At 40.0% G+C, this 17897-nt stretch overlaps 1 protein-coding gene across 6 annotated transcripts in view; it reads right to left on the bottom strand.

Annotated features, from left to right (window-relative positions):
* ULK4 (unc-51 like kinase 4) overlaps nucleotides 1-10357 on the bottom strand; it is a 253132-nt gene extending 242775 nt beyond the window's left edge. For 4 of the 6 annotated variants that reach the window (XM_074891535.1, XM_074891564.1, XM_074891545.1 and 1 more), the window contains exons 1-4: nucleotides 8654-8913; nucleotides 6581-6738; nucleotides 4252-4351; nucleotides 1275-1414 (exon numbers count right to left, since the gene is read on the bottom strand). In XM_074891535.1, the coding sequence (XP_074747636.1) occupies nucleotides 1275-1414; nucleotides 4252-4351; nucleotides 6581-6738; nucleotides 8654-8807 (552 nt within the window). In that variant the 5' untranslated portion in view covers nucleotides 8808-8913. Of the gene's footprint in view, nucleotides 1-1274; nucleotides 1415-4251; nucleotides 4352-6580; nucleotides 6739-8653; nucleotides 8914-9439; nucleotides 9509-9996 lie in introns of those variants that run through there. The other 2 variants (XM_074891573.1, XM_074891583.1) reach the window with 2 other exon arrangements.
* Between the last annotated feature and the right edge of the window lie 7540 nt (nucleotides 10358-17897).

Below are 17897 nucleotides of genomic sequence, written 5' to 3'. Positions count from 1 at the left end.
CAACATCAATAACTGTCTTTTTTCTTATAACCAAAAAATTACAGAATCTCACCATAGAATCCTTAAGAGGTTTTAATGTGCACTTTTTTTTTTACTCATTATTAAAACTAAATGAACAACAATATTACTATAGAAAATAAAGTAAAAGTATAGTAAAACTGTATAGGAAAATAAAAGTGGAGTAAAAGAAACAGCTTCATTTGAGGAAAATAAAAAGTGAATCTTTCTAATTTTATTTAGCAGAAAATTCCAAAGATTTTGTCCAATGATGATGACAGTTTTCTCTATGCGGTCACTGCTTATTGTTGTAATTAAAAGCTTCATCATCTCAAAAATGTTGTTTGGAGAAATAGCCCATTCAGTCAGATGGCGGGGGCAGGGCAGGGGCAGAGGAGTGTAGGGAAAAAAAAGAGCAGTCTCACTTTAGCACTCTGTATTTTGTGTTCAAAGGAGTACTTTACAGCAACTTTGTTCTTTGAAAGAATAGAGTCATCCCCATTATGCTTTCTTAGTATTTTTTTTAGTGCTTTTGGACCCACAAATGACAGAGACTGAGTATAATTGTGCAAGATTTTACAGAAAATTCAGACAAGGGCAACTTGATCACTTACAGATCAAGACCAAAACCAATTACTGTTAAGCAAGAATTTTTGGCTATAGTTATATTCTGGTGCCTACGTAAATTAAAAGCAAATATGAACTTTGACAAAACTATAAATAAATTCCATACATACACACAAAATCAGAAACTACATAAAGAGTTGTATTTTCATGGAAGAGTAAGATGATAATTTAAATGGCATTTGGAAACAATAGAGGACATTAACACAGAGAATAATTATAAATATAATAGAGAATAATAATAATAAATATAATAGAGAACATTAACAACAAAAGCTTAGTTAACTTTACTCCCTCCTTAGCCTTTTCTATGACTTCAAAATATTCTGCAGCATGATAGAATAGGTATAATAATGAAGTTATATGTCCAAAGACAAGAGAACTAAAATCTTTCATTAATTCAAAACAGTACATCAAATCAAAAAGCATCTATCACATTTTATCAAATAGACAACTGGGAAAGAAATCAATTAGATCATAAAATATTCAAGCTATAAACTTGTCTCTCATTGTCTTCACATATGTTATAAATCTCAGCTGGCCTCCAACCTGAGGTAAGCCTTTTCCAAACAGTAAAATAGAAATAATGAATTAAATGCCAATGGCATACAAAGGAACATGCAGTGTCCCCGATAAATAATACTCCTTCTTACCTTTCCAGGTGTCAGGTCACAAAAGATAATTCCAAGCTTATGAATATGGTATAAACCAGTAATTAAATCAACACCAAATTCTCTCACTACATCTTCAGGTAGATGTTCGTCCTGAGCAATAACAGATTCTAGAGAACCACCTGAAATATGGTTACACATAGTTAGCAAGTGCATATAAAGAAGATGCCACACAAATAATTCCCAAGGACATTATATAAGCTTCTTCAAAAGGTGTCAAGCAAAAATCATTATCAGTAGATATTAAAGATATTTTCTGAGATTATCTAATAGTTACAAAATCTAAAATATACAGAAAAAAGTTATTTCCAATACTGTGACAAAAATTATCATTTTGACTACAATTGAGTGCATGACTTCAAAATCACTTCAATATTGCTTTATTTTAGAAAGGAAACAGAAGGGAAAAAAGAAACACAGAAACTGTGTCACATCACAACGTAATACCCAATGGGTTTATTCAAATTCCTTAACCAGATCCCTGCTGCATGAGTTAAAAGAATAAACGGTACCAAGAGCAGGCTACCAACTTGTGCGAACAAGTGCTAAAGCTTATGACAGGCAATTTTCCACTGAATTCACAGACAACAGAAATAGTAAAACTGGGTTACATTTCGAGGTCCTGAGGTCAACAAGATTCAAGACAAATTCTTTTGTTTGCTCTTCACATTGTATTTCTGTACAGTCCTTTTCTTGACTCATGTGACCCAGTTCTTCCATTTCTATCCTTTTCTCTCACTCTCTTTTTTTTCTTTTTTAAATAAAACAATAGTTAAGAAAGCAAAACAAACCAAAAATACCCAGGATTAAATTTTCACTTTCCAGGCTTCTCTCAGAAATTCCAAATTCCTGCCCCAGCAAGTCCTACTCGTATCTCTCCGAACTTCTCATCCTAACATGAGACCCTTTTCTGTCCTTCCAAAATCACCACTCTCCTTCTCCACTAAATCCCAACCAACTCTTCCTCTGTTTCTGATCAGATTACACCTACAAAGCCTTCCAAATAGCCCTCATGTATATCCTCTACCACTTGTGTCCTTCCCTGGGCACCCACTGATTGTTACTCTTTCTCTGTCCTGGCAAAAATCTTTCTTCTTCCCCCATCACCTACCTCCTCACATCCCACTGACTCTCAGGCATATCATCAGACTCATCCCATTTGAGCCATTCCTGTCCTAACTGTTCATAGGACTTGGACTTCTCCTAATCTCATTTCCCACAAGCTCCTTGCTCAGTCTTTCTCCTCCTTCCTACCCCAGTCTCCTATCCTAAACTCCACAGTCCCATCTCCCCCAAAATCCCCTTCCTCAACCTCAGCTGGGTTATCTATATTTTAGTCAAATCATACATGTTTAAAACAAAAAAAAAAAGACACCAATATAAGTCCCTGATGAAAACAGGGATAAGGAGAGCTTTTCACAGAAAAGGATACTAGATTTTTTATTGTAAATCACATAATAGATTTTCTTGAGCTTTTTTCCCTTTGCTCAGTAATTTCTTTCAGAGAATAGCAAGACTAAAACATCTGTCATCACAGTATTCTTCAAATTCTTCAACACTGCTGAATCTTAAAATTATTTTCTTTCTAAGCCTTTTTTATTCTGTTTAGTAAATCAGTCATTCCTTTAAAACGAAGCCCATATTACATAGCTATAGTAAATCCATCATGTTTAATTACTGGTTTTTATAATGTAGAGAACTACATACAGAATAATTCCATAATATAACCAAATACACACACACAAAAAAAAAAGTGAAACCAGCAACACGGAAGTACAATGCATCTGATAACAGAAACCTTTGTCACCTTGAGACAATTGAGAGATCTTCTATATTTCAAAAGTAGTTTTCAAGGCTCTACAAAATTATAAACACTTATAAATAGACTAAGACATGGATTTAAGTTAGCTTCAAGACACACTCCTTGCAGCAAACTGCAATACTGCAGGGTAAAGATACATGATAATTGTTCAAACTGTACTTAATAAAGGGCTGCCTGTCTAAAAGTTTAAATATGTACCCATAAGTTAGACTAAGCAGATAGACCAAAGCCTCCCTATGAGCCATTAACTTCACTTTTAATCACTGAAAGAAAGAATGACCTGTTTTTTTTTCGAGAACTTGTAGCTTCTCTTCTTCACTAATTTTGAAACAGAATTCTGGACAGAAAAAAAGGTTGTGTGTAATACTGACTTTTACTATGAAACGAACTCCAGATACCAAAATCTTAACATGCATCACTTGCACAATTGGCCTTCTTTTCTCTCCATGTGGAGTAAACCAGCTATCTGGAGTTTAAAACATCCAGTCATCACAATTAGAGAAAGCTTTAAAAGATTTCTGTAATGGATTGACAAGAACCTACCAAAACTCAGTGAATCACACTAGTCAATTTTGGGTTCTCCGAGCTCCCACATTAACATCTTAACATAAAAGTCAAAATACTTCCACTGAACAGGAGGAAAACTTAAATAATTTACTATTAGCTACAGAACTGCCCCTTGATTAAAAAACTTATTTGAACAATATTAACATTTGTACATTGCAACTTGATTTGCTACTTGCTCTCATTATTGTGCTATAAAATGAACACCAAAGCTGACAGTCTTTAGAAAACTTCGAGTAATTTTTACTTAACTATGCTCCAACTATTCACAGTTTTTAAGTTCCCCTGACTAGCTCTAGCTCTTCAGCTATTAAAAAAATTAACATTATGTCACATCAATTAACATTTAACATACATATACAGTGAAGCAAAGAAGAAACACAGTTTCAATTGTTTTCTAAAAATGTTTCCAAAAGCAAAAAAAATTTTATATGTAAATAGTATTCTCGAGTGAATAATCAGATAATTACTAAGCTTTTACAAAGATCTAAGTATTTGTTGTGCAGAAACTGTTATAAGAAATCTCTTACAAATACTTACTCTGTAAATTTTTACCTTTTGAGTTTATCTTACCTGTGCATAATTCCACTACAAGCCAAAGACTGTTGCTTGTTTCATACCATTCATGAAATGTCACTATATTCTTGTGTCTGATTTCATGAGTCAGACGAACCTAGAACAAAGGTTTTAATATACTTAACCGGGGAAAAAAAAAAAGCAATATATATGGAGTTAAGGTGGGAGGAGGAAGACACAATACAACTTTACTCTAGATAAACTACTATTTCTCTTACCTTTTTCCAGTGCACTAAAATTATCCTCCAAGTCAAATATTTTAGTTTTACATGTATGTTGAGAAAAGATAACTTTCCTCACAGACCCTGCCCAACTCACCTCTTTTTAAAAATACAGAAAAAAAAATAGAATGTTCCCTAACCCAAAATTATAAACACTTTTTAACCTTCATGCATCATTAAAACAATAACAAACTGGAAATCAGAATTTGGAATCAAACTTACATTCCTACTTTCTTTTTCAGCAAGAACACTCGTGTGAGGCAATATGCTGAATCCAATAAGAGGAAGTAAAAAGAAATTTTTCAATCACTCTTAATCTTATCAGGCAAGAGCAATCATTCAAGGGTCCCTGGAAATCTGTACTTCTATTATACCTACGCAGCGTAATATCTACAGAAGCCTCTGTATCTTTTCAGAGTGGTATGTAAGGTTACCCCAAGGGCTTTCTAAAAGGAATATGCTTCTAAGAACAAAATGTTTAAATTGAGCAGATTCATTAACCACCCAATAAATTATCACTGAAACAATGGGAGGAAATAGGAAACTGTATTGAGTTTACACGGTGAGGTTTTGGTAGCAGGGGGGGTTGCAGGGGTGGCTTCTGTGAGAAGCTGCTAGAAGCTTCCCCATGTCCGACAGAGCCAGTTTCAGTCAGCTCCAAGACAGACCCGCCACTGGCCAAGGCCGAGCCCATCAGTGACAGTAGTAGCGCCTCTGGGATAATGTATTTAAGAAGTGGGGGAAACACTGCTGTGGAACAGTAGCCGGAGAGAGGAGTGAGAATATGTGAGAGAACCAACTCTGCAGACACCAAGGTCAGTGCAGAAGGAGGGGGAGGAGGTGCTCCAGGTGCCGGAGCAGAGATTCCCCTGCAGCCCATGGAGGTTAACGGTGGAGCAGATCTCCACCTGCAGCCTGTGGAGGACCCCACGCTGGAGCAGGAGGATGCACCCGAAAGAGGCTGTGACCCTGTGGAGAGCCTGTGCCAGAGCAGGCTCCTGGCAGGACCTGTGGCCCCATGGAGAGAGGAGCCCACACTGGAGCAGGTTTGCTGGCAGGACTTGTGACCCCATGGGGGACCCATGCTGGAGCAGTCTGCTCCTGAAGGGCTGCACCCTGTGGAAGGGAACAAAGATGGAACAGTTGGTGAAGAACTGCAGCCCATGGAAAGGACTCATGTTGGGGAAGTTTGTGGAGAACTGTCTCCCATGGGAGGGATCCCACGCTGAAGCAGGGGAAGAGTGTGAGGAGAAAGGAGTGTTCCCCTGTGCCACTCGGGTGGAAGAGGTAGAGAAATTGGGAGTGAAGTTCAGTCTGGAAAGAAGGGAGGGGTAGGGGGAAGGCGTTTAAAGATTTGGTTTTATGTCTCATTACCCTACTCTGATTTGATTGGTAATAAATTAAACTAATTTCCCCAAGTCAAGTCTGATTTACTCGAAGGTAATTGCTGAGTGATCTCTCCCTGTCCTTATCTCGACCCACGAACCTTGCATTATATCTTCTCTCCCCTGTCCAGCTGAGGAGGGGAGCAACAGAGTGGCTTAGTGGGCACTCGATGTCCAGCCAAGGTTAACCCACCACAAAAACAAAATTTATCTTCTGGAAAAATAAAATATTTGAAATGTCTAACTGTATCAGAGTTTCTTTTCCAGAAAGTATTATTATATGTTTAAAACTGCCAAGGTTTTACAAACCAAAATTGATTTACCTTAAATGCTATTCTTTCATCAAAAATAATTTCTTCATAAGTAAGAAACTGATTATTTACTCTAAGGTATTACTACCACTGGATTTGCACACGTAATAACAAAATAAAGTAAACCACTACATGCAAGTAACTGTTTTTACAAGTTCTTTACCACATCATAGAAACAGTAAGCCTGTAAATTTGGGTTTATGCATGCAATTTAAACAACAATAAAATCAGATGAAGAAATAAATACATTAAGACTATTTAAAGTATAAGAATTTAAAATCTTAAGCTGATCTAAATGGTGCCAAACTCCACATAAAGAAGCACACAGTTTCTTTTACATTGCCAGTGCTACAAGGATTTTGTAAACTGCATCTTTTCCCAGATTTAGCAGGAAAAAAACATTACTTACCCAGTTTGTTATTTCAGCTCTTTTGCTTTTATCAGTGCAAAGAACAGCAACAAAATTAATTGTCCCCTTTCGTCTTCCTTTATAAACAACTGTCTTACTTCCTCTTCCGATCTCCTCATACAGAACGAAGTTCTCCATACTTAAAGATGCTTTACAGGCTATGGATTGGAAACATGGTATTAGTATCATAAACAAATAAGCCTTTAAAGAAAGGACGAGGAGGGGGGAAGCATTCCAGTTTAATAGCCATTGATGTATAGTATTTACCCTCCCAATTCTCAAAAATAGGGATTACATACTTCCAGCAAGATCAAACATAATTACTTTACAGAAGGACTCCTCAGGAAATGTGATCAAAATTTTGAACAAGTGATAGAATTTTCTACTTCCAAAGCCCTTAACACATTCAGAAAGTTACAGATGGGCCAGTAGTAACAAATTCTAAATATTTTATCTGTAAATAATAATCGTACTACCAAACTTAAAATTGCACGTTCTACATAAAACTGCTGTCCAAATGAAAATATTTAATACTGAAAGCCTTGCCAAATAAGATTGCCACTTTTACCCAAGAGTACTTAAGGCAAATGTGCCCCTGCAACTTTTCACAATGTAATTTAAACCTGCCAAATAACTGATTTAATCAACGTGACTGAAAAACAGAGGACTTTGTGAATATTAGTGTTCCTACCAGTGCTAGGCTGAAAGTAGCTCTACCAGCTATAGGACTCAATGTTAAGAATGTTTCATGGATAGAAACAATTCCTTGCAGATAAAAGCTGCATAAATTTGTTGGTAAATGTTGCATTGTGGGAGTCAGGCAGTTCCACGGGAATTTAATTTATATTTGTAACTATCATTTTTGTCTCAAAAATTTTATATGCTTTAATTTACATACTGAAACAAATGAAATATTTGTCATTTGTTGCAAACCCAACAATGGCATTTATAAATTTAAACAGTTAGATGCTTTTCATAAAAGCCAGTTAATTCTTTTGTTCCATAATTATTTTCTCTGAGAATCTTGCAGCAATGGGAGAACTGATAACAAAACATTGAACTAACTATAATCCATGAAGTAAGAGTTCTGCACCAGCTTTCCATCCTGCTCCTTGACTATTCCACTGGGTTAAGAGCAGAGACACAGAATCCCAATACCAGCATATTCCAGAAAGAGGATGTATTGCTAACTAGTCCTCAGTCACCACCTTGTAGCAAGTTCTTCCAGCTCCAGAACAGCTTTACATTCAATGCCCCGTTCTTCCAACTACCAATTTATTTAGTTCCAAGACATTTGGAGTTGCTCTTTCTCATTTCTACATGACTTACTCCATTTTTCCATTTTGTTTATAAAATTGTTGGTTTTTCTTCAACATGACCAGTTCTCAATGTAGTTATCCTAAACCCGTAGAAAAGCATCATATTGGAGAGGGTTGTGCAGCAACAGGAATGATGGTCAAGGATGGAGAGGAAGGGCTGCTTAAGTAGTACAGCTGCCAAACACCTAATCACAAACCATAAACTCAGTTTCACTTCAACACTTTCATGAGAAACAAAGCTCCCAGAGTGACAAACCAAAGACCAAAATGAAGACCAGGGACTCCCTAAGTTTTCATACAAGACTTCAAGTGAAAATGCAACAAAACACTGGGCAGCACCAGACAACAAAGTGCCTGTCACTAAAATATTGGTTCTTGCCAGAACATCAGCCAGGTGCCAAGTACAACCCAGATGATCCTGAATTTACAACATACATAGGAACCTCATGATTCCAGGATTTCCTTTACCGAAGATAGTTACCCAAGACAGAAGTTTTCTTCCCAAAAAAAAAAGAATCTCACAACTAAAATTCAAAAGCCTTCATATTAATACTGTAAATTAGTTTGATTTTATTTAGCACTAAGCAAACAGCTAGGTACAGCCAGTATAACACAGGAAGGGTGACTTTTTTTCTACAGTTATCTATGACAACAAGGTCATTATAAAACAATTAGTTTGCCAAACACCCCAAAAAAAGCCACAAAGATATAGCATCAGAACAGATGGGGGAGGAGGGGGTCTTCATTTCCCTACCTCTCCTTTTTGATTCACGTAGATCATCACCCCATTCCTCATGTTCTTTTTCTGGAGAGCTTAAAAAAAAACAAAACAAAAACAAAAAAAAAAAGACTAAGTAACCCATAATGTCTTCCCCTACTACACAAAGATTCCAGAACAGCAATGCCATAGAAATGTATCCAGCAAAAGAAATGGCCAACCTACAGCCCACCTCCAAAATTTACATGACCACAGCCCCTTCCTTGCACTTCTTCTTTCCCAGGAATACTTCAAACCCTGACACATGCACCTCATCAAAAGACTAAAGCATATACGTGTTAGATGGATGGAAAATACCTTTATGTTGGTCTTATGAAAGGTATTATCATCCACTCATGCAACAAACTACACAAATGTATGCCAGGCTCCATGACAAGTACAGAAATATCTGGTTATCTGACAAAAGCAAAACCAGTGACACATAAGTGCACATTAGGACAGAGTGGCCATGGTCATGGGAAAGGGAAGCTTTCATTGCTACCTCATGACGGGCAGTACTTGCAAATAAGGTGTCCATTAGCTGCTCTGCAAGAGGCTACAGGGAAAAGAGAAGCATTTAGTCTTGCATCCCTGAATCTCAAGAATACTGGCTATGGCATAATTTCAGTATACAAAGCAATGGAGCATGACACATGAGACTAAAGACTGGAACTCGTTCATCGGTTTTGACATAAAGTACAAAGATCAAGTACAGTGACACAAAGAGTGAAAAGAAGTATCTCAAGGCGAGATGGCCGCTGTGAAAGCCTGCCACACCACCACCTGTAACGAAGCAGGTCTGAAACTCCACAGAAGCACTCAAAGCCACAGACTCCAGCTGCAGAAGGAACTGCATTTGCTCTGGGCAGCATGCAGGACCAGGACACCAAGGAGACGCGGTTCCCTCTCTCGGTGAGAGAAGGGCCAAAAATACTCTGAACTGAACAGCACGCGCAGGACCCGAGATCTGCAGCCAAAGCCCTGACGAGAGCGGCCGGCTGGGCAGGCCTAAAGCGCCGCAACCCCCGCGACACAGCAGCCTCCGGGCCCACCTGCAGCAGAGGGGAGGCTGCCATAGGCGGGACACCGGCCGGCGGGTCTGCAGCCCCTCAGGAAGCCTCCAATGCCGGGGTACCACACACCCCCCGCCCGCTTCGAGCCGGCGCTTAGAGCCGGGGCGGTGAGGGGGCAGGCGCCTGCCTGCGCGCGCCCCCCACGGGAGGGGGCGGAGAGTCCCGCCTCGCGCGCCGCAGGGTTCTCGAGGGCCGCCCGGCACGTGCGCGCGCCGTGAGCTAACGGCCGTCCGCGGGAAACGGCGAGGGGGGGAGCGAGAGCCCTACCTGTGAGGCAGGGAACGGAGAGGCGGGCAGCCTAAACTGTCGCCGCGCCGCCGCCATCAACCGAAATCGGCGGAGGCCCGCCTCCGGGCCGGAGTCTCCCATGCCCCAGCGGGAGGGAGAAGGGATCATGGAAGTGTCCCGACGGGAAACTCGTCCCCGCACGCCACAAGAGGGACATCGGCACAACACGAAGCGTGACTCCGGGAACGGGGTTGTCTTTTTCCCTTACTCTAGCAGGAATACATCGCCAGGCCCCACCCGGGGCTGTCCCCTCTCCCCCCCGCGCTCCGCTCCATGGTCGCCACCCCGCGCCCGTATCCAAGAGACGGGGCCAGACGCCGGAAGCAGAGCGGACCCGCCATTGGGCCAGGAGGCGCCCGCCTCGGGGCGTGCCCGCCGGGCCCGGGCCGCGGGGGAGCTCCCGGATGGGGCGGGGCACCGGGGCGCAGCCGCCCGGGTGCCCGGCCACCGGCAGTGGCGGGCTGGCGGCGGGGCAGGCCGAGGCGGGCGGACGCCGAGGCGCCGCGGGCCCGGGGCGGCCCTCCGGGGCCTCCGGCAGCGCCCCGCCGCTTTGGCTCTGGGTGGTTGGGGCTTTACTGAACCTCCCGAGCGTCGGTCAAAACATCATTTCACCTCGATTCCTGTGTTCAGTTTTGGGCCCCTCACTACAAAAAGGACATTGAATTACTCGAGCGTGTCCAGAGAAGGGCAACGAAGCTGGTGAAGGGTCTGGAGCACATGTCGTACGAGGAGCGGCTGAGGGAACTGGGGTGGTTTAGTCTGGAGAAGAGGAGGCTGAGGGGAGACCTCATTGCCCTCTACAACTGCCTGAAAGGAGGTTGCAGAGAGCTGGGGATGAGTCTCTTTAACCAAGTAATAAGTGATAGGACAAGAGGTAATGGCCTCAAGTTGCACCAGGGAAGGTTTAGACTGGATATTAGGAAGTATTTCTTTCCAGAATGGGTTGTTGGGTGTTGGAATGGGCTGCCCAGGGAGGTGGTGGAGTCCCCATCCGTGGAGGTGTTTAAGAGTCGGGTTGTCATAGTGCTTAGGGATATGGTGGAGTTGAGAACTGTCAACGGTAGGCTAATGGTTGGACTGGATGATCTTCAAGGTCTTTTCCAACCTAGACGATTCTGTGATTCTGTGAACATGCAGTGTCCTGTTATGACGGTTTGTAAATGCCTAACTGAGGGCCGCTTTGTTACGACAAAATTTAGCCCTTGAAACAAGTGTTTCTATTTTTAGCAGTAAAGTAGAGTTTTCACTTCATTTTTCATTTTAGGGTGGTCCGGTTTTGGTTTTTTGTTTGTGTGGTTTTGGTTTTGTAAGGCCCTTAAAAAAGTCAAAGTATCCTTATCTCTTGCAGGACAAAACATTTAACAACGTTTAGTCTGTCTTTCTAGAGCAACTTGTAAAGAATTATATTATGTCTCTTGTCCAACCTTCATCTTGACCTCCTAACAGTTTTGAATTTACTGATCCATTTCAACCAGATTTGATAAAAGAAGTAGTACACTTAACAGGAAGGATTTCATGTTTCTTTAGGCTGTATGATAACAGATGGCCAGGTTTTCTACCCCCACTGTAGGAAGATTTCAGTATGAATTTAAACCCCCGTAATACTGAAAAAAGGATAACCCCAAACCAGCCTATTTGGGAGAGGGATGTTAGAAAGGTGTCAGCTGCAAGAAACACTTTGGTTTTGTTTCATACCTTCTCAGACAGCGGAGGCTGTAGACACCAAGCACAGATCTGTAAGAAATGAAGCCTCATTAGTTACACGGCTTGCCAAATGTTTTCTCACAGTTTGGCTGTTGAGGGGTTTGGTAGAGAGTCCTCAAAACTGGTAAGAGGTCAGTGCTGCACACAGGTACAATTTTTGCTGGTTTATTGGGTATCCACATAAAATTGGCTGGACTCATAAGCACTGACAAATACCGTGTGCATATGCATGGCAAAATTGCTCACTTCTTAACAATTTCAGATCCTGTCCCATTTTGCAGCACAAGTTCTCAGAAATTGCAGAGTTAATCTGTAATTACTGATGAAGCTACAAGCTTTGAAGCTGCACAAGCAAAATAATTTTTCCATTTCTTTTTAAATGTAAATGAGTAGTTGACTAGATATAAATAAACAATGCGTAAGTAAACATCACCTAGTTTCTTTTAGTAAGCACAAGAAAAGTATGCTTTAAAGAGGGCTTTATTTAGATTTTAGAAAACTATGTATTTTTTCTTTGGCTCTGATGAGGGTGACCGATATAAAGAAGAAGGAATAAAATATTAGCTCAATTGCATACCAGTCCTGACGGCAGTTTGATGGCAGATTTAGAAAAGTCACTTAATTTCATTGTCCCTGTCCAAGAGGACAAAACTAAGCCACAATTACTACCAAGTTGCTGCCTTTGCTTCCAAATTTCTAGTGTTTTGTCCTATATACAGCTTTCTGTTAAATTAGTCCAGGTTAGGGATTGTTTTTATGCAAAGGGGATAAATATCCCATTCTGGGGGAGTGAGATGGTATGAACTTTAACAAAGTCTGTTGAAATCCTCATATAATAGCAGCAATAGCATTACAAAATACACAGAGAAACACGCCAAAAAGTACTTTAATAACAAACCAACAAGAAATTCATAGCTTTTCAAATTAAATGTCTCTATAATTAAGAATCTTCAGTGTAGTTAAAGGCAGACACAGGGAGACATGTTGACTTATACCCCTTTTTTTTCCAATACCTCTTAGTTAGGAACTATGGCACTTTTTTATTGTTGATACACACTTCAGTACACGTCTGTATCTTTCTTACCATCTGGATGCACAATTTCAATATACTCCAGATGGGGATTTTTCCCTTTAATTTTGTATAAGAATCGAGAATTCTCTCTTCAAAACATGTCACTTGCTTTCAGTACAAGAGTTATCTTGAAGAAATAATCTAAATAAATACTAATACAGAGCAGGGCTGTAATTCTAAGACTCTTATCTTTGGCCTTTTTCTTACTGTTTTACTCTGTTACTCCTTTAGTCTGTTACCGAACATGACTGCAAGCATTGTACTCAACTGCAGTAAACTTTTCTGTGGGAATATTTTCAACATTCAAGAACGGAATGCAAAATATTCTCGGTGCTGTTTGCACCATTTCAATACTCTTAGCAATCTGTACAGCAAACTCAGCCTTGCTCTTTGCCTGGCTATTATATATGATGGTCAGATGTAATCAAATTCTTGTTCTCAAATAAATATATGATCTAATTTAAGGTAAACTGAGATCTTGTGATTGAAACTGCATAGTTCAGGAATGCTTAAACACTTCATTGCTCTCCCCTCAATGGTACTATGGAAGCCTCTGACATTTTGCCTGGTTCCCAAAAGCCTGACTAATAGCCTAGAATTTTAAGGTATGTTTCCATGTTTTGTTTTCCTTTGGTTAGAAGATCTGTTCTTTAGTTTTTTCTAATGCCTGTTGAAGATGCTATACGCTTCTATTTTATTTTGCCACATGTACTAGATTTTCTCCCAGTTATCATGATTACTCATGCTCTGTTCCATCTTGCTAGTACATGGTGTTTCTTTCTATTCCAGACTGACCCCATTCTCAAGAGAGTTTCTATTCTCAGTGTCCTGGGTATGATGATTCAGTTGCTCATGTATAATATTTTTATGTTGCATTTGCCTTGACAGTTCAGTCATTCCTGGGAAGTACACAGGGCCACTTTTCTGGTCTTTGACCGTTTTGGCAGAACAATGGACATAAGCACATCTTTATCTTGTCCTTTTAATTCTCAGATTCTTTTCCAACATGGTCTTGAAACTAGCATGAATAGTCATAGTTTGAGCAAAGCTTTGTGTGTTTTTCTTTATTTTTGCATTTCTGCGGTAACATTAAGGTTCTCTTATTATGATTTAGTCACCTTGTTTTTCTGGTACAAGGCTGCTGTATTCACTGGTCCTTCTCAAATTTATTAAATAAATTCAAATGTTACAGTTTCAGTATTGTATGCTGCTGATACTTGGGAGTAGCAATGATTTTTCAAATTATTTGGTAACTTCTGGGGTTCTTCTGTTTGGAAATTTGTTTTCGCAATCATAGAGTTGACCTTGTCACTGCAGAAATATTATTGCAACACAGTCCTTGCTAATGTGTTTGTTTCCCTGGTGAGGCAAAAACTACTAGTGGTTTATTCTACAAGAACAGGGCTCCAAATCTCACCTCACTGGATCAACTCGTAAAGTCACAATACTGCACGTATAGCATGCTTGTGTTGCCTCTTCATCCATTATGGTCTCAATGCTTGGCCTATATCTAAGGTTTGAAAGAGATGTGGTAAGTTACTCTGCAAATTTGAATACTCTCCAAGTTAATAACTTTACAGGTTGGTGTATTACAAACACCTTTGCCTTCCCAAAATCACTGGGTTTCCTTGGGAAGTCAGCAACTGCTCTGAATATGATACTGAAGTCAAAACCAACTTGTCTTTTTGTTTGTTTGTGTTGATTTTATCAGCTAGTGAGGTGTGGTCAATTGTTATGGACTACCACAGTTTCTGCCAGGCATTCCTCATATCACATTCCTGAGTATCATCAGCTCTGATGCTGATTTGTGAGCCTGGCTGGCAGAGCTGATTCTTCTGCTGCAAAGTTCACAAGAGCATCCTCAACACCTAAGCCTACCTGCTGGCTTCCAAAATATGATGAGATAACTGCCTTGCTTATGCATGAAGGCTGAATAAGCCTTATCAAAATCTTGCTTTTTCATGCTGCTTATGTAATTTTGGGATTATGTAAAATTATTGGTGATGCTTTCTTTTTCTGTGTATTTCAGTGTTCAAACTACTCCTTATTGTAATGCCATAGATAGTGTATAAAGCAGATGCTGTACTGGTTGAATTACTTTCATCTGTTCTAGATATAACACATTGGGAGGACATCCCATTTTCATCAAATCGTTCAGCAGTTGGGACTCACACAAGAGTCAAATGCTTTATTATGGAGTATACAGATTCACTGTTTCAGCAGAAAGCAATGGCTTTTGTGTTGCATATTCTAAAGATTACGCCTGTGTACTCAGGATATCCTCTGCATCCTGATTAGAATTCACAATGTCTTGAAGGTATTATCATCATTCCACAGTGTAATTTTCATTTGGCTTTGCTTGATTGCACTCTTTTTTCCTTTTCTTGCAAAATGCACACCTGGCACATTTCTCATTATCCCACTATCTTGCATTTAATTTCCTCTTTGTTTGTGTACTTGTCTTCACTTCTAATGCTAATCTGAGCTTTACAAACTATTTATTCCAACTTGCATTTCATTAATGTCAAATATGTGCAAAACTCCATCCTCTGAGTCACTGTTTGCTTTCTTCATGTTTTTTTCAGACCGTAAGCTCTGGAACAGTGCTTTTTTTTTGCCATAATTATTAGATATGATCCTCTATGCAGGACATTTTTAATTAGTTTTCTCCTTAAGACCTTTTTATCTTAATTTTATTTTTCTCCTCTGCTGATGTTTATGCTTTAGCTTGTCCACAAACTTTCACTTTTTGGATTTAGCATCTGATTTTCCTTGTGTTCTTTTTCAAATTACATGTGTCTGCTCTCCTTAGGTCACAGTAACACTTCAGACCAATGCCACAAGCTGGTATTGCTCCTGAAAGATGCAGCCCCTTTACAGGAAAGAAGTTTCCAGTAGAGAAGCAGTTGAAGAAGGAGAAAGCATTGGTGCTGGTTGGTGCTAGCAGATGGAAGCCTAGAGCTCTGAACAAGAAAAGCTTTTCTGCTGATTTGATTCTTCCAGTAAAGGCAGCATTGCATACCTTGTTGTAAAACAAAAACAAAAAAAACCCCACAAAAACAGAACAAAGCCATCAAAAGAATTCACATTTTTAATTTTCACATGCTCTGTCAGACAACTTGCAAGAATCTATGTGTTTTGATATTCAAGTAAAAGCAACAATAGCTTTACAAAAAACACCATTTAAACAAGAAAACATGTACTGGCAGCATTATGCAGACACTTCACAGATCCTTTTAAAGGACTTGCTGCATTACTTAGTCCTTGCTGATATGAAAGTGTGAGAAATTGGGCCAGTAACACCAGGTACCAGCAGGAAGAACAAAAAGAGGAAGCACCGCAACTCCTTTCTTCTTAAATCCATAACACAGCTATTCAGAAACACGTTCGTGGATGTGTTTTAGTGATTTTTTTTTTTTTCTCAGATCATTTGTTCGTGCCTGTTGGAATTAGCCTGTTCTCTGAGATGAAAATCATCTACTCTACAGTCATAGCTGCAATTGGGATCTTCAGCTGGCAAACTAACCAGAGATTTCTGAAACTGGTTTCAAATGCTTTTAAAGCAATATTGTATTCTTGATTGTTTTACAGTGACTATAAAAGAAGTTCCAGAGACATCAAGTGAGGAACATGCAATAAAAACAGCATGCTCACTGAAAAGTGTATTTAAGAATTCTTCTGTTTTAGCAGGATGGAAATGAAAACTCTCTTCTAGACATGTAATCAAGGAAGGAAAACTGAGAATGAATGTGATAAATACCGTGATAATCAAGAAGAGAGAGGAAATGGAGAGGATAATGAAAACTGACAGAGCGGAGAGATCTAGGAAACTTTCAAAGTATCTGGTTACTGTGTCAATTGCCAGCTTCAGAATGACTAGGTAATGCAACGGAGCATGCTTATGTGTGCTATAGCACCACACAACAAAAAAACACAAGGAGGACTTGGTGAAGCAACCATCAAACAAGTGCTGCCGTATCCCATGTCCAGGGTACAGACACGCACCTTGCACACAATGGGCTGGCAATCCCGTAGCGCCATGTTCCCTCCCTGACACACTCCCCCACACTGTGTCTGTGTATAAATAGTGCATGTCGCTGCTATTTGTCCCACCGGGAAGGACTTCTGCTCACTCTAACAAGACTCTTTTCAGTCTCAGCGGTACATCTCAAATCCTTCTTCCTTACAGGCATGATGCGTCAGTTGGTTCTTCTCAACAAGAAGTCTCCAGTCATGCAGAGTCGCTTCTATCATTGATGTGGATCTTCACTTTGCTATTTCTTGGTTTTCCTTCTGCCTGCAGATCATTTCTGCCTTCTGCTTTTTTCAGTATTGAATTTTCTTCCTGGGTTCTGATTCCAAGATGCCTCTGTTGTGTGTCTTCCTCTGTTTTGTGGAACTGAAAGCTCTTTTTTTTAATCCCTTACCAGCCTATCTTTGATTTTTTTCTGGTTCTCATTGGGATTCTGTAAAGCACAGAGCTTTGTTCCTCAAAACTACTTCTTCACTGTACAGACCATTCCTCCTCACTGCTCTCTTGGGCTTATGTTACACATTATAACGAGTGCCCAGCTGCTGCTGAAAGGCTCTATCACTCATTTGCAACCGCACAGTCTTGTTCCCTCTCTTGTGCAACCTCTGTCACTCATCTGACTCCACTGCTAGCTGTTTCAGGAATTAATCAGAAAACTACCCTTTTTTAAAGCCTCCTGATTAGTTAGTGCTCACTGGCTAACCCCAGGGTCACACGTATACAAGATGGGGCACAAAGAAAGCAGTAGGGCTCAGCTGAAGGTGAGAAATGGAAGGGACCAACCCTTTTAAAGATACCTAGGGGTTAGACTTCCTGGCAGTAACATGAAGTTTCTATTTTAGGGAGGAGTTAGATGAAACTACAGCGATGATTTAAGAGTGTGGTGTTACCAAAGGGATGATCCCGTTCCTCCCAGACAGATGTTTTCAACTCTGCCTTTGTGCTCACTCCTGACACTTTTATGACCTTAGGGTAAATCTATTCAGTTCACTAACCTGGCAGAAAACTGACAAGGAAAAAAATATAATTAGTTCTGTGTCAGGTCAGTAAACCGAGTCACTCGCTGAGGAA

The sequence above is a fragment of the Strix uralensis genome, chromosome 1, assembly GCF_047716275.1.
Source record: "Strix uralensis isolate ZFMK-TIS-50842 chromosome 1, bStrUra1, whole genome shotgun sequence".
Taxonomy (NCBI): domain Eukaryota; kingdom Metazoa; phylum Chordata; class Aves; order Strigiformes; family Strigidae; genus Strix; species Strix uralensis.
This window is presented reverse-complemented; position numbering and strand designations above follow the sequence as displayed.